At 48.8% G+C, this 14,558-nt stretch overlaps 1 protein-coding gene and 1 long non-coding RNA gene across 4 annotated transcripts in view; one reads left to right on the top strand and one right to left on the bottom strand.

Moving 5' to 3' along the window:
* Positions 1-3,101, top strand: part of LOC113131670 (uncharacterized) — a 33,933-nt gene extending 30,832 nt beyond the window's left edge. For all 3 annotated transcript variants that reach the window (XR_003295834.2, XR_003295835.2, XR_004463230.1), the window contains one exon: positions 1,473-3,101. This is a non-coding gene — a long non-coding RNA (uncharacterized LOC113131670). The remainder of the gene's footprint in view (positions 1-1,472) is intronic.
* LOC113131669 (TBC1 domain family member 12-like) lies at positions 1,077-14,133 on the bottom strand. The gene is made up of 13 exons (XM_026309202.1): positions 12,476-14,133; positions 8,014-8,149; positions 5,060-5,184; positions 4,778-4,860; positions 4,305-4,422; positions 4,104-4,210; positions 3,883-3,966; positions 3,709-3,803; positions 3,503-3,574; positions 3,121-3,249; positions 2,914-3,023; positions 1,759-2,017; positions 1,077-1,668 (listed from the first exon to the last, which is right to left on the bottom strand). The coding sequence occupies exons 1-13, from the start codon at positions 13,843-13,845 to the stop codon at positions 1,597-1,599; spliced, it is 2,760 nt and encodes a 919-aa protein (XP_026164987.1). The 5' UTR covers positions 13,846-14,133; the 3' UTR covers positions 1,077-1,596.
* Positions 14,134-14,558: the final 425 nt, after the last annotated feature.

Genomic DNA, 14,558 nt, shown 5'->3' with positions numbered 1-14,558 from the left:
GGTGAAGTTGGGCTGCAGATTCTTACCATCAGATAATCTGCCACTTGTTTTCTAAAGTAATTCTTTAGTCCGTAAAATGAAGAACTTTGTCCGTCCCGGTTGCAGAGAACACACCGGGTCTGAAGTGCTGATATGTTTATTCACTTTTTTGGCTTTTGGTTTGTTGGTTCCCCCTTGAGCCACGTTCGCTCGACTCCAAAAATAATTCAGTTCTTTCTCTGATTAGCTGAGTCGTCACTGCGGCTCTGAAGGGAAAACATCACTTTGTGCTTTGGGAAGCTCTAAATCACATTTTTCTCTACTTTCTTTTAGAGTAAACAAGTGAGAGCATGATAAGCAGATTCTCTGATAAACCGGATCTGTCAGAACCAGAGCGGGATGGGGTTCTGTTTACTGATCTGTCAGCGAGATGTTCTGTTCTGCCGTCGGCTCGTACGTGCGGCTAAAATCAAGTGTAGAAGTGCTGTCGAGGAAAAAAAGACATGCAACAATTCTTCATGTGCAATAAGATTATTCCCAAAGACAAAGGTCCAGTCTGCTGCTGCTCTGTACAGTAAAGAGTTCAGTTCTGCTGCGAAGGCTAAAAGGCCCAAACTAGTCGAAGTGCAGCCAGTTCAGTTTGAACTGCTCAGCGTCGGGAGAATAAAGTGCTCCGAGGGGAATCTGGTTGCTTTAAAAAACAAAAAACAAAAAAAAACTGACTGAAAGCTGCGATGGGCCCGCACTAAAGTGGGTCCCTGTTTACTGTCGGCTCACTGTGGTTCCACAAGACGTTTGGAACCCAACAAATATCACTGAATGCTCCTTAAGCCAAAAAACCCTGAAAACTTCACTGTTCTTACCCTCCCTGTTGTGAATTTTCTTCATTTCGTACCAGTTAGATTTTAGATTCAGAAAAACATATTTAAATAGTTTATCACAAGTGGAAAAGAATTAGAGTAATGCATGATGGGTATGTTAGGTTCTGCCTGTCATCGATTAGTTCCACTGATGGAACGTGTATTATTTCTAATGATTAGAAACACTAATTACAAAATGTCTTATTTTAGTTTTTAAGATTCACTCAAATGTTCTACTTTTTTTTGTCTACAGATGAAAAGTTAAAAAGCTACGAGGTTAAAGTGGGAGAAGAATTCATTGATCAGCTAAATCAGTATGTTAGCATCAGCCATGCTGGTGGACTGTCCCGTCGTTTCGAGCCAAAACGATGCAGCACGTTAATCAGAGTGAAATCAAAAGCACAAGGACCTACAATAAGAACAGAAGCCTTTAGAAAACAATTAGCACCGAACGTTAGACCTGCAGTCTGTGAGAGTCACGCGGGGCGTAAAGTTTGGTGTTAGTGGTCTTCATGTCCCAGACACGTGGTCTGGAAGTCAGTTTGAGTTTTCCATGTGTCAAAGACAGAACCAGTGATCATCTCCTGTCTGGGGAAATACTGACCAGCCACTCGGTTTTCTGATCTGTTCCAGATTCCAGAAAATGCTCGGGCTAACAGGTCATCTTCAGCCAAACAGTCTGGTCCTCAGCTCCCACCTTAGCATCTGGATGGATTCTCTCCAAGCTTTGTAGCCACCGCAGGGACGTGAGCTAGTGTTAGCTTCTCAGAGCTGGGCTGGAGTTCTTGTCCAGCTCTTTGCTTCCATCCTTCATCAGCGCAGAAAACACCTGGAAGGAAACAGAACATTTTACTGTTTCAACATCATCCTGTCGTTGCTGCTTTCAAGCCTCCAGAACCAGACGACAGAACCTACGGACCTGAGCCCAGCGGCCGTTCCTGCTGATCATGTGCGTGTTGGCCATGGCGTTGAAGAGCGTGTGTGGCTGCAGGTCCTCCGGCAGGCGTGTGAGGAACTGAGCAATGTGGATGAAGTCCATCTGCAGCAGGACGTCCTCGTACAGACGCAGGATGCCCAGCCCGGTGCGGAACAAGCTCTCCTCCCCGTCCCGACAGAACACGTCCCACACCCGGCACGCCACGTCCAGGGGGAGGGACTTACTGTACAGAGTGAAGATCCTGGGCGGGGACAGGTGGCACAGCTTTTACTTTCACCTCTACTGCCCATCTCTACTCCTTTCCACCCCCTCACTCTCGACCCCTTTTTAATTCTTCTACCATTATCTACCGTTCTCTCCCCACCTCCTTTTCTACTTTTATCTGCCTCTTTCTCGACTCTTCTGTACCCCCTTGCTCTAGCCTTGTCTATCTACACTTTTCTGCTTCTTTCTAACCCCTCACCATTTTCTATTCTTTCCTACCTCTCTCCACCTTTCTACCTCATTCTAGCCGTCTATAGACCCTCCTCCACCTATCCTAATCTCTACTGCTTTCCACTCTTCTCTCCCCACCTCCTTTTCTACTTTTATCTGCCTTTCAACCCCCTCTCTCGACTCTTCTGTACCCCTTGCTCTAGCCTTGTCTATCTACTTTTCTAATCTCTACTCTTTCCACACTTCTGTCCCTCTTTCTATCTATCCCAATCTCTACTTCTCTTCCCCTCCCAATCCCCTTTTCTACTCTTCTCTACCTCCCTCGACCTATCCTAATCTCTACTCCTTTCCACCCCCTCACTCTGAACTAACCCTATCTACCTACCTTGCTCGATCTCTACCTATCCCCTCCTTTCTTTCTACCTTTTTCTATTCTTTCCTACCTCTTTTGACCCTTCTACCTTTCTACTCTCTGTACCTCTTCTCTTCCCTTCTCTCTACCTCTTTTTTACTTCTCCTCTACTCTTTTCTGCCTCTTTCAACCCCTCTCGACTCTTCTGTGCACCTCTCTCTACTCTATCTTCTTTCCACCCCCTCAGTCTATCCCCTCTCCTTTACCTCCTTCTACCTATCCTACTCTCTACTCCCACTCTTTCTGTCTCTGTTTGGTTCAAAAAGCCATCAGGGTCTTTGGTTGCTCACCAGTCGATCAGATAGAGGTCTGGGGTCAGACTGTTGGTCTGGAAGTGACTGAAGAGACGAGGCAGATTCTCCTCAAAGAAAATCTCAAAGGCTGCGAAATACTTCAACATCTGCCACAGGAGGGATTAAAAAAATATCAATATTTACGGTAACGATGATACAGAATGAAATAAATAAATTAACATGAATTATGAGTTGTGTGTGTACCAGTTCGTGGTCGACTCTGAAGAAGGCCATCTGACAGGGTTTGTTGAGCAGGTTGGCGAAGGTGATAAAGGCTTCGGCCTCCTCCAGGTTGAGGATCAGCACAGCAGCAATGAAAGACATGCCCTGAACCTGAAACCCAACAAACACCGAGGCCACATCCTCATTACAGATGGACTATGTGTGTCCATCAGTGTATGACGTTCATTTTTAAAATACTGAGCCCAAAAACTGTGTATTTATCAAACCAGCCATCGGCCACATGCTACATCTGAGCTAAACTCCATTATTTTATATGTTTTTCAAGATTTAAGAAAACGTGGGCTATATCTTTATGTAAATAAGTATTTTGGGGGTCAACTCTTACGAAAGAAAAAACACTCACGTAGCCAATGTCAGGTCTGTAACAGGTGTACGCCCCCAGGACACTGTGGAGGAGGTCATGGTAAGGTCCGCCCTGCAGAAAGAGGAGAGACACTGCTAAGGATGGAGGATTCATTCGCACAAAATTAGAAAAGTCACGTGAAGGTGATGAAGATGACACAACACTAAAGATGAAAATATGAGCCGTGAAAACAGGTGGTCCGCTACCTTCTGGAAGATGAAGAGAGACGGGAAAGTTCTGGAAATGTCCAGTTTGATCAGGTCCAGACTGGACTCTCGGTCAGCGAGAGACGCCCCTCCATCTATGAGAAAACACAGGTCATTTCAGTTTGAGCATGTGTTGTGCGTTACAGCTCGTATCAGACGGGCGCTGTGTCGTACCGCTCTCGCTGTCGTTCACTGAACTGGTTTCACTGTAACTCCTCCACTTCTCTTTGGCTCTGGACAGGAAGATCTCATACAGCTCTGCACGAAGAGGAAAACACATCGCGGTTAGAAATGGTACCTGTGTGGGGGGCCCTATAAATCAGGTTTCCCTCAGGACTATTTTCAGTGGCGGATGAATCCACATTTGGTCACTGATGCGTTGAGGCAGTTTGTACCTGGCGTGATGTTCAGCTCGTTGCCGATGGCGAGGCTCCACACTCTTCCTCTGACACTGGGGGGAAGTCCCTGCCACCAGAGCTCCCTGACCCGCCTCGTCCCCTTCCTACACACACATACACAAATAAACACACTACATAAAAAGGTTTTCACACACACACACACACACACACAAGAAGGACAAAGCTGTGGAGACGTACACGGTGTCCCAGTGCGGCAGGATCTCATTGTTCCAGATGACCATGGCGTTGGAGATGCTGTCCTCCTGTCTGTGTCTCTCCTTCATCTGACGCTTCTTCTTCTGTGCTTCTTTCAACTCTGGGACAGACACAGATGCAGGTGGAGATTAATTTTGTCCCTGCTGGCCACCGTATGTCTGTGTGAGCCTGGGCCAATCAAAGCAGGACAATGGCTCTGTGCCGACAAATGAAAATGTTCTTGCCAAGAAAATCTTTGCTGTTTTTTTTGGCAAGTGAGAAAAGATCATTTCAGACGCAGGTTATAAATAAGACTTTGTATCTGCATCCTGTTTGTGAGGAGCAACTTCACTTTGAAACCATAACGTTCCTGCATTGTGAGGACTTTTTGGTCCTCACCACTTGAACACTTTGAAGGATTGTCTGAAGGTTAAGGCGTGGTGTATGTAAATGTGTGTGTGTGTGTGTGTCTCTACCTCTTCTCTTGGCTCCTGCCACCATTTCCTCATACTCCAGTTTGTGCCTCTGAGTTTCCTCCACAGATTTTGCAGGCAGGTTCCTGAAGGACAGAGACAGAGAACCTTAAAAACTGAACTAGTGTTCAAACTGAATTGCTGCACACCAGGATTTAATAAGACACTCTCATCTTCTGTTAAAATCGATCATGATGGCCCTAAAAACACTGCTTAGTAAAATCTAAAATTAGTATGTCGTCATCAGACTGGACCAGTGACGGAGGGTGTGTTAGCTCTACTCACGCTGGCCGGTCCTCCAGGATGAGAGCTGTGGTGGACAGAGGCTCGAACTCCAGGTTCTTCCTCCTCACTGCAGCCGGGAGGCGCTGAGGGCACGAAGACACACCTGAGTCCTTCACCTCCTCCTCCTGTGGACAAGGAAAGAAAGAGGCTGACACACAGAACTGAAACCCTGTCCCTGTCTGAGCCAGGCCACCACAGATAAACAGCATGTCTGCTGCTCACTGATACGTATAGAGTAGCTGCAACCTGCAGCAACATGAAGGTGAACACTGGATCTCGGCTTTTAAACCAACAGCAAAAAAAACTCGGTCCACCTGGACAGACCAGCAGCCAATCACAGGGCTGACACACACCTACAGACAATTTAGAGTCACCAACCAACCGAACCTGCATGTGTTTGGACTGTGGGAGGAGAAAACCCACACAGACACAGGGACAACATGCAGACTCCACACAGAAAGGCCCCGGGTCCACCTGGGTTCAGACCCTAATCCTGACCTGCATGTGTTTGGACTGTGGGAGGAGAAAACCCACACAGACACAGGGACCACATGCAGACTCCACACAGAAAGGCCCCGGGTCCACCTGGGTTCAGACCCTAATCCTGACCTGCATGTGTTTGGACTGTGGGAGGAGAAAACCCACACAGACACAGGGACAACATGCAGACTCCACACAGAAAGGCCCCGGGTCCACCTGGGTTCAGACCCACAACCTGCTGCTGGGTGGAGACAGCACAAAGCTTTAATGTAAATAGAGGGAAGATGTGAACTTTGATGAGGGCTGTGCAGGCTGCTAATGAATGTTAATGTTTGTGCCCCTGTCTAAGAGTTAAAGAGTGTGTGTGTGTGTGTGTGTGTGTCCTGAACAAAGAGTGCTTCATTCACAGCTGTGGGTCAGTGACACAAGAAGCCTTTTATAATGTGGATTCTGAGCATCACCAGCAGAGGGAGACAAACTGCTGAGGTGCTACAGCTCTGTCAGCAGTTTCACCATGAAGTGAAAGTCTATGTGTGGAATCATGTGACCGAGCCGGTGACTCCAAGTAAACTGCACCAGGAAAGCTGCTCTGACCAGAATCAGTAAAACTGTAAAGGTTTCTAAATAATAATATTTCTGCTGACTTTAATAAAAGTGTCCTGAAAGCAGCAGCAGAGCTGAGGGGTAGGAAATGTGACCAAATGATTTCTATATAATTAAACTATCTACATCACATGTGGGTAAGACAATACGCTGATATTCAGAGTGAGGCGGGTGAGTCATCACGGTGGTCTGCACAAGGCGACTCAGCCCAGACTCTAACTGGAAGCAGCTGGATGTGGAACCTGCTGCAGGGATTTGCTCCCACTCAGCCACAAGAGAGTCAATGAGGTCCAACACAGACACCGGTCACCGGCACTGAGCTCTGCACCGGTGAGCCAAGTTCTTCCACACCAAAGTGTGAAAAGCATTTCTGGTTGGAGCTGCCTTCGTGCAGGCCTCCCCCCAAACTGCAGCCACTATTCAATAAAGCATCCTGGTACGATGATGCACACAGATCTGCCTTCACAGGAAATATGGGACCTTGACCAAATTATGAAAACCAGCTGCAGCATAAAGACTTCAGCTCATGTGGGTCCCTCTGTATCAGATGAGGCTGCGTTTCAGAAGAGCAAGACGTGCCTGGAGCATCATGCTGGTGACAGAGGTCTCTGTTTAGATCGTCTGTTTGGGGTGACAGGCTTTTGCAGTTAAGATAAATCCCCAAATTGTATTTCTGCACGTTGGGTTTGGTTTGGTTCACCACAGGGTGAGGAGCCCTCGTCCAATGAGGCAGAAACAGGCTGGAGTTTTATTTTTAGGACAGAGTTTGTAGTAGAGTGTCATCAGGATGAGAAACGTGCAGGAATCGGAGTTAGATAATGAGGATTACGACACGTGACCACAGTCAGGATGCTCAACTCATTTTGGCAGTAAAGGCTGGTTGAGATAATTGCTGCTCAAACTGAATTCAAAGGAAGCAGTTTGAGTGAAGTCAGCCCTCCTCCTCCCCCTCCTGCTCAGTTTTGTATGTGACGTGTCACCCAGCTGGATCCAGACCACATGTGACCAGCCCCCTTTTCCCGATGAATCATCTGACTCTGGCTGCCAACATGTGAGCAGAGAGAGTGCAGAGGCCGACGGCTCTCAGGCAGTTTGCTGCGAGCGGTGTCTGCTCTGGGTCTTCCCAGAGAACAGGAAGCCCGACAGCTGCAGGATCGACAGTGGATCACACCGAGGCTTCAGGTCAACTGCTGCCTGACGCTTTTCGCTGTTTGATGTGAAAAATCAAACCTCACTGATTTAAATTCAAGCCGAGAGCAGGAAGCTGCTGCTGCAGGGAGTGTGTGTCCTGATACCACCAGCTACACTGCAGCTGTGTGTGTGTGTGAGGTGGGTGGTAATTATCTGCGTCCTCAGCTGCAGGCTGTGTGTGGAAAGACTCGACTAAACAGCAAGACGTCCCCACAAAAACACAATCAGCATCTGGACTTCATTTTCAAACTAACAGAGATGTCACACCTACTCGACACGCTCTGAGAGGGTTTACCCTGCAGGCTGCTGCAAACACACTCAGCTCCTCGTTACTTCTGGGACTGAACTCATGAGTGTTGGAGTCAGAAATAGGAAAATGTCTTTCACATGACGTCGTCGTCTTCTTTTGCCTGACAAACTGTCTGAAACACCCGTTTACCAGTTTACAGTTACAGGACGGGCCGAGAGAAAAGCAGCATGTTGTCACGGTGGACGAGCTGGAGCCAAACACGTCAGAAACAACTGAATCAATGGGAACGTTGGACTGGCAGAGCAGAACCCATGAGCTTCAGCTCAGCAGCCTCCTGGTGGAGACTGTCGGTGCAGAAGATGAGCCACTTCTCAGACAAACCAACATGTCAGTGTGGTGATGGTGTCAACGTGTGTGTTCAGGAGCCAACCTGCTGTGTGGACGGTGTGCAGGTGGGGTCTCTAGCCAGATCGTCCTCTCTCGCTGCAGTCTTGCCAAACAGTCGCCACCCCGTTGCATTATGGGACAGCGCTTTGGGCTCTTTGGATTTCCTAGAAAACAGGCTCCTGAAAGAGAGAACAAAGGTTGTTGTCAGTGTTTCTACTCATAGTGAATTAAACAGTGTCTGCTGGAGAAAAAGCTCTTCCCAGGAATCAACAATCTTTTCCCCAGGGTCCAGTTCTCATCACTAGGAAACTCAACATGCAGCGTTTGTCATATCAGAGAAAAACTAATGTGGAGCTAAAGCTCAAACTACTTATTTCCTTCATCTGTCATTCAGCTGATTATATTCTCCATCAGTCGCTTTGCTGTTAAAACAGAACAGAGAAAACACCATCAGACCTTCGTCGAGGTGAAGGTGAAGGCCACGTTACCAACAGCCCCAAAGCAAATTAATGAAACAACTGCCAATTATTTTGGTGAAGTAATCAATCATCTTGTAGTTGTAGCTCCTTGATTCAAAGCCACAGAAAACACCAGTAAACTTTATTCATGCTTTGTTTTTTTCAACGTTACAGTTTCCAGGATGAGAGTAAGGTTTCCAAAAAAACAAAAGAGCATTTCCAGGCGTTTGTGTAACTGTGGAAACTAAACCGGTTCCTCAAACACATGAAGGCACAAATGCTTTTCTAAACAGCGAAGACGTCAAAGGAAAATGACTGTGGCCAAAGCTTTGCAGTTGCAGCAGTTTGTGATGTGATGCTGCAGGAAACAAAGCTGCCACATCGACAGTTTTCTGTGCGTTTCTGTGGAAGAGCCTGCCGGGCAGCAGGTGGGAAGAGAAACGGGGAAGGACGAAGAGGAACTACAGGATCAGTTAGAAAGAAGTGGAGCTGTGACGGACCGGAGCAAAGCCAGACACACGACTGCGGCACAAGTAGACAAACAGAAGTCATGGCCCTCCATGAAGCCCAGCATGCACTGCTCAGCTCCATTGTTCTCACTTGCTGTTGTTGCAGAGCAACGAATGAAACAGCAAAAACAGAAAGAGGAAGTAATTTTCTGAAACTCACATTTGCTCTGGTTTTACTGACTAAAGGCTCTTTAGTTCAAATGAGTCACAATCGACAACACGTTGGACTTTTTGGTGCACTGAGGCCCCTGAGGTTCCAGCTCTGGGGCCCCCCAGCTTCTACAAAGAGGAGAAGCTGGCAGGAAAAATGCAGCCGAGTTGCAACAGGTTAGGTTGTCACTATTTATAACGCAGCGTAAAATAAACGAAACACAAAAAGCTTCAGTCTGAGTCGGGAACATCAAGCGGCTCCTCAGATCAGAAGCAGATCAGTCACACACCTGAACAACAGGCGGAGCAGCAGGTACAGCCTGAGCCATGTTAGCAATCGGTACCAATTTCTTCATTAATTAAAAGAGCGAGTGTTTCCTTCAGAGCAGTTTCCTCTTTATTCAGGGAGCTGAAGCTAAATAATGTGTTTCCTAAAGCCCAGAGTGATTTCAGTTATTCTGCTGCTGATTAAACCATCAGCTTTGTCTCGCTGTGATTGCAGGAGGAGACGGTTGATTAGGTTTGGAGCTTTGTAATTTCAGTTATTTTACCTTGAAATGATCCCAGAGAAAAAAAAAAAAAAAATCAGTCAATGTTCAGAGAACAGGAGCCAAACTCTGGCAGTGAAACGTGTTTTTTAAACAGCTTCAGATGGAAAAAGCAGCATTTCTGTGTGTTCTGTGTGGCTTTGCAGTCAGAGCCGTGGACCAAAGAGCCAACGTGGAGGTTTTCCTGCAGGCCTGTTTTCTCCTCAGCGTTCCTCTCTGTCTGTCCAGATTTCCTCTGAGAAGCCATGACATTCGAGCCAGCTGCCGAGGACCACGTCCAAACCAAAACCAGGCCCGATGCAGATTCAACAAACACACATTTTCCTACACCTGCCAGACAGACGGGACTTAACCAAACAGAAACATCCACCTCTCTGGCTCTGAACCGAATCCTCCTACCTCTGCTTGGCTTCTTTCACTTCCCCATATATATTTTACACTGTCAGAGAACTGTTCCACTCACTTTACTCTTTATCACACTGTTTTTCAACTGCCGACCTCAGCCCGAGAGCAGACACACACCGGACAAACAGCAAAGAACCAGCGACGGTGGGAAAGGCCAGCTGTCCCTGAACGTCACCTTCGACTAGGCCAAAACCGTCCCTTGAACGCACCACACAGACCCCAACCAGCACCTACGTTCTCCACCTGGAGAGAGAAAATACCTCTCCATCCCACCAGGGGGCCGTAGTCTGTACTGGTCCATCAAAAAGGGGAAGTGGGAGATCTGTAGTGCAGATATACAAAGCAGAAACAAATTCACATCAGCAGGCCGAGACCTGGCTGCTCCGGGCCGCCGCCACCGCCGCTTTGATCTCCTCAACAAACCTGCTCAGCTCAGTGAAGACTGTTTGTTTCTAGTCCCCAGTGAACCACAGGTCTGATACTGGTCTGTCCAGTAAGTTACAATAACGCAGTGATAAGAACATGTCAAGGTTTTATAAACAGCAGAGTAGTTCCAGTTTAATCAGCACAACATACAGTGATTGGTTCAGATTTCATCAGTTAACGACAACAGCTGTGATTAAACCAATCTGTCCTTCATTTATTCACTTTATATTTTAGTCTGAGGACAGAAAACATATCTAAAAGTCAGTTTCAAAGAGTTTTTCACGTGTACTTCTAAATGTTTTTGGCCGACCAGCTGTGCGTGCGATCAGATAACCTGACGCGTCTAAAACACCAACTGTTCAGGAACTGAGAGAAGCTGGTGTCGTTCATGCCCGGTGAGCAGACAGAGGCGCCTCTGTGCTGCATCACGGCAGCTGTGCGGAGGTGAATCAGCTCAGGAACACAAGGCAGAAGAGCAGCAGCAGGGCCAGCGATTGGGGGCTAGGCCCCGAGGACAGAGTCCCCGTTCGCCGAGTCCCGCTGCATCGCTCGCTGCACACGTGCACGGCCGGGGCACGTTTAACATGCAACAGGCCCCGGGCTGCAGCTCACACTCTACGAACACACACAGATATTTGTAAAAAGGCCAGTCCACCCAGAAAACATCCTCTTTAATCCCTTTGTGCCAAAAACCGATGATCAGTTTTACCAACGGTAACTGTCCAACCCACAGCGAGTCTGCCAAAACAAAACAAGAAGAAGCCGAAGTCCTGCAGGTTCATGTGGACAAAAACACACATGTTTGTGATTGTCAACGCTGGATATGAGAAACATGTGAGGGGACTAGGAATAACAGACTGAACCCAGATGTCTGATTAAACAGCTGGAAGTCTCTGTGCATGCAGAACAGTCTCTGCAGGCGCTTGGAGTGTGCACACAGAGGAACAGATTCCACAACATATTCAATCCTCTGCTGCACACAAGGATGTGTGTCAGTGGCTGGAAGTCAAACACTGAAAATCTCGTGGAACCAGTCGTGTTGACTCTTGGAAAAAACTTTCACAATGTTGTTTTCCTGATTTGCACTTCAACATCGTTCTGATCCGAGTTTAAGAGCCCACAAGGGTTCTGCACTTCCGCGACGAATCCAAAGGTTCTGAAACTCAGTTGATCTGAAAGTCGCGGCTGTTCCTCTGCTCTACACAAGTTCACGTGCAACAATGTGCGTTTCTCCTGGTTTTGGGACTTTCAGCTGCTTTTACTGGAAAAGGGATCTACCCCTGTCCCCGTCCTTTAGCCCCAAGGTCAAAGGTCGGTCAACAAACAGAAAGAGAGCTACATGTTCACATATCATCACGTACGACCCCCCATCACAACACCAGGCCCGTAGTGAGCCCAGCACGGCCCAACCAGACCGTGACCCGTTCAGGTTTTTGCAAACATTTACTCCATCGCCCGTTCACCTCCACTGACGCTCGACCAACAGACACAGAACTGAGGCTGCAGTGGTCACATGACTAAACTCATCAATAACACAGTTTGAGCAAAAACACTAAAACTGGTTCCACGTTCTTAATCACCCAGTGATGTTTTTAGACGCCTAAAGGTTGAATCGATTCATTCAGGAGAAAATAATCAACCACAGCTTGTTTGTGTTGCGTTTACATTAAAAACTGTCCACACACACTGAAGCCGAGAGGAAAAAGGGATCTGACACTTTATCTTGTCTATGAGCCTGTGAGTTTTGAGTCTGGACTCTGCCAACATCAGTGTTTTCCTGTGATCCTGGTATAAAAACAGGAGAAGCTGCAGCTTTAGCAGCAGGTGTTTGTTGGACATGGTTAAAGGGACAGATGCACCAAACTGACTGTGCTGTTTTTTAGTATAAAGTTCAGGAAAGATGGGAAAAGTCCTGAGGTCAAATCTCTTTCTCTGTGTTTGGGTTTGTGCTTATTTAGTTTGTTGGTGATTGTGTCACGATCACCTGAGTGTGTCTGTCTGGGTTTTACCTGGTGAAGAAATCTGCGATGCCGAATCTCTTTGGCAGCAGTTTGGGGTCCGAGCTGTCCGTCTGTTCGCTCAGGTCCGGCAGCTTGTCCGGGGCGCTCTGCCTGCGACCCGCTTCCAAAACGTTCCTCAAGTCCTCCTCCTGGTACCCCTCACCTGTAAAATAAAAGCCCCCATCCTCGTCGGGGGACAGCGGGGTGGCGTCACAGCTGAGGGACACCGGGTTGGGGTTAGTCCTCAAGCTGTGTGGCCTGATAGGTAAACTGAAGCCGCTGAAATCCTCCTCATCCCTGGTGTTGGCGTCCGACAGCGGGCTGTCCAGGTTCAGGCTGGAGGGGGAGGACGGGCAGGACGAGGGGGGTTTGGCACTTGGTCCCAGGATGGAGGGGTCAAAGAAATTAGGGATCTCGGCCGGTGCATCCTCCGGCGGGTAGTGAAAGACCAAGGGCCCGCTGCAGCCACCTTGGTCCCTCAGGCAAAAACTCGACCCGGGCCCGTTTTCTGGCCTTGCCCGCAGGTCGAAATGAATGTGGGTGCTGTCCTCAGGTGAGTGGTCCGGGTCCGGCCGGTCACATGTGGCTCTGGCGGAGTTCACTATGTGTAACCCACCGTTGGAAACTTTCACGTCCGTGCAGCCGGTGTCGCAAAAACCGAGTCTCTGGTCCAGACACCGGCTGGAAAACGCCCCGGTCGGTTTGAAATAAGCGATGTCCGCTTCGTGGTCGCCGTGTCCCGGGCTGTCGGAGTCGAGGTCCCCGTTGGGCATGTTTACATCCGAGACAGCCGACACAAAGGAGCTCCGCTGGGGCGTCCCCGTGCATGGCAGAGAGGTCGTGACACCGCCGGTGTCCGTGGCACCGAGCGTCGCCTCCTCTTCTCCCGGGGTGACGTCGTCAGAATCCGGGGTTTTCCTTACGCTTTCCCCCGCAGGGTGCCGCCGCATCCCCCGGTCCGTCTCCGCTGAAACCCGAGCCCCGAGCGCAGCTGGACAGGAAGCGGTTGTGTTCCCTGGGAGTCCGAACCCTCCTCGGTCTCCTCCTTTCAGCGGCCCCGTCGTCGGCTCCTCCAGACCCAGTGACTCGGTATATCCGTTCAGGCTGCCGTGGTCCACGCAGACCCCCGAAACCACGCATCTGTCCGCCAACTGGCCAGGGAGGAGCTTCTCCAACATGATGTGTGGGCGAGGACGTACCGGGGCGTCTCTGTTGACATTCCTCCCGTTACCGGTCCCGTAAATATGACCCTTCCCCGCTTCCCGACCCCCGCCGACACCGGTTGGCAGCGCTAACGGTTTCTGACCCTCTACTCCCGGTCCCCCTTCTTCGTTCTCGTTCACATCGACAGAAAACGAAACTCCGGTCTCCGTTTCCATGACCGCTCAGTCCGCCGAACGGGCCTCGGCCCCGGGCGTACGATCCTGCAACCAGCCCCCCTGCCCCGTGGGCCGAGCTCCGCAGCAGGTTCTGTTGTTCTCGGAGGAACGGGCTACCATTTTAGCCCGGGAGACGTCACCGTTACCTGACACTCACCGGGGGCACCGAGCTCATCACTGGCGACTGAATTACCGATATTTCCTCCGTGTCGCGGAGTCAACGTCGCACCGGGAGGATTAACGAAAACCCCGAGCGTCCATCCGGCTGCAGTCCACCGCCATCTTGAAAATGCCCCGACAATGACGTCATGCCCCCCTCCCCGCCGTGTTTTGATTCGCTGAAGAGTTTAGAGCGACACCTACAGGTCAGACCGCGTCACTGCAGCGCCCGGCATAAACAAAGCGCTGGCGGAGGAAGAAATAGTCCCAAAAAAAGATGTTAAAAATGTTGTGGTATACTTGAAGTACTTTATATACTGATATTAACTACCTTATATACTTCTAATTTGAAGTACTTCATATACTGCTGGGTAGCTGACGTTAACTACCTTATATACTTCTAATTTGAAGTACTTTCCATACTGCTGGGTAGCTGACGTTAACTACCTTATATACTTCTAATTTGAAGTACTTTATATACCGCTGGGTAGCTGACGTTAACTACCTTATGTACTTCGAATTTGAAGTACTTTCCATACTGCTGGGTAGCTGAC

Source organism: Mastacembelus armatus, chromosome 15 (genome assembly GCF_900324485.2).
Source record: "Mastacembelus armatus chromosome 15, fMasArm1.2, whole genome shotgun sequence".
NCBI classification, from domain to species: domain Eukaryota; kingdom Metazoa; phylum Chordata; class Actinopteri; order Synbranchiformes; family Mastacembelidae; genus Mastacembelus; species Mastacembelus armatus.
This window is presented reverse-complemented; position numbering and strand designations above follow the sequence as displayed.

What these genes read in the sequence shown, in the direction of transcription:
- LOC113131669 (XM_026309202.1), bottom strand. Translation starts at nt 13,845, where the DNA reads ATGGAAACGGAGACCGGAGTTTCGTTTTCTGTCGATGTGAACGAGAAC. An exon ending in CTGCCGCACTGGGACACCGT is followed by an intron (nt 4,211 to 4,304) that starts GTACGTCTCCAC and finishes ATGTGTGTGTAG; the next exon opens with GAAGGGGACGAGGCGGGTCA. An exon ending in ACAGACCTGACATTGGCTAC is followed by an intron (nt 3,250 to 3,502) that starts GTGAGTGTTTTT and finishes GTTGGGTTTCAG; the next exon opens with GTTCAGGGCATGTCTTTCAT.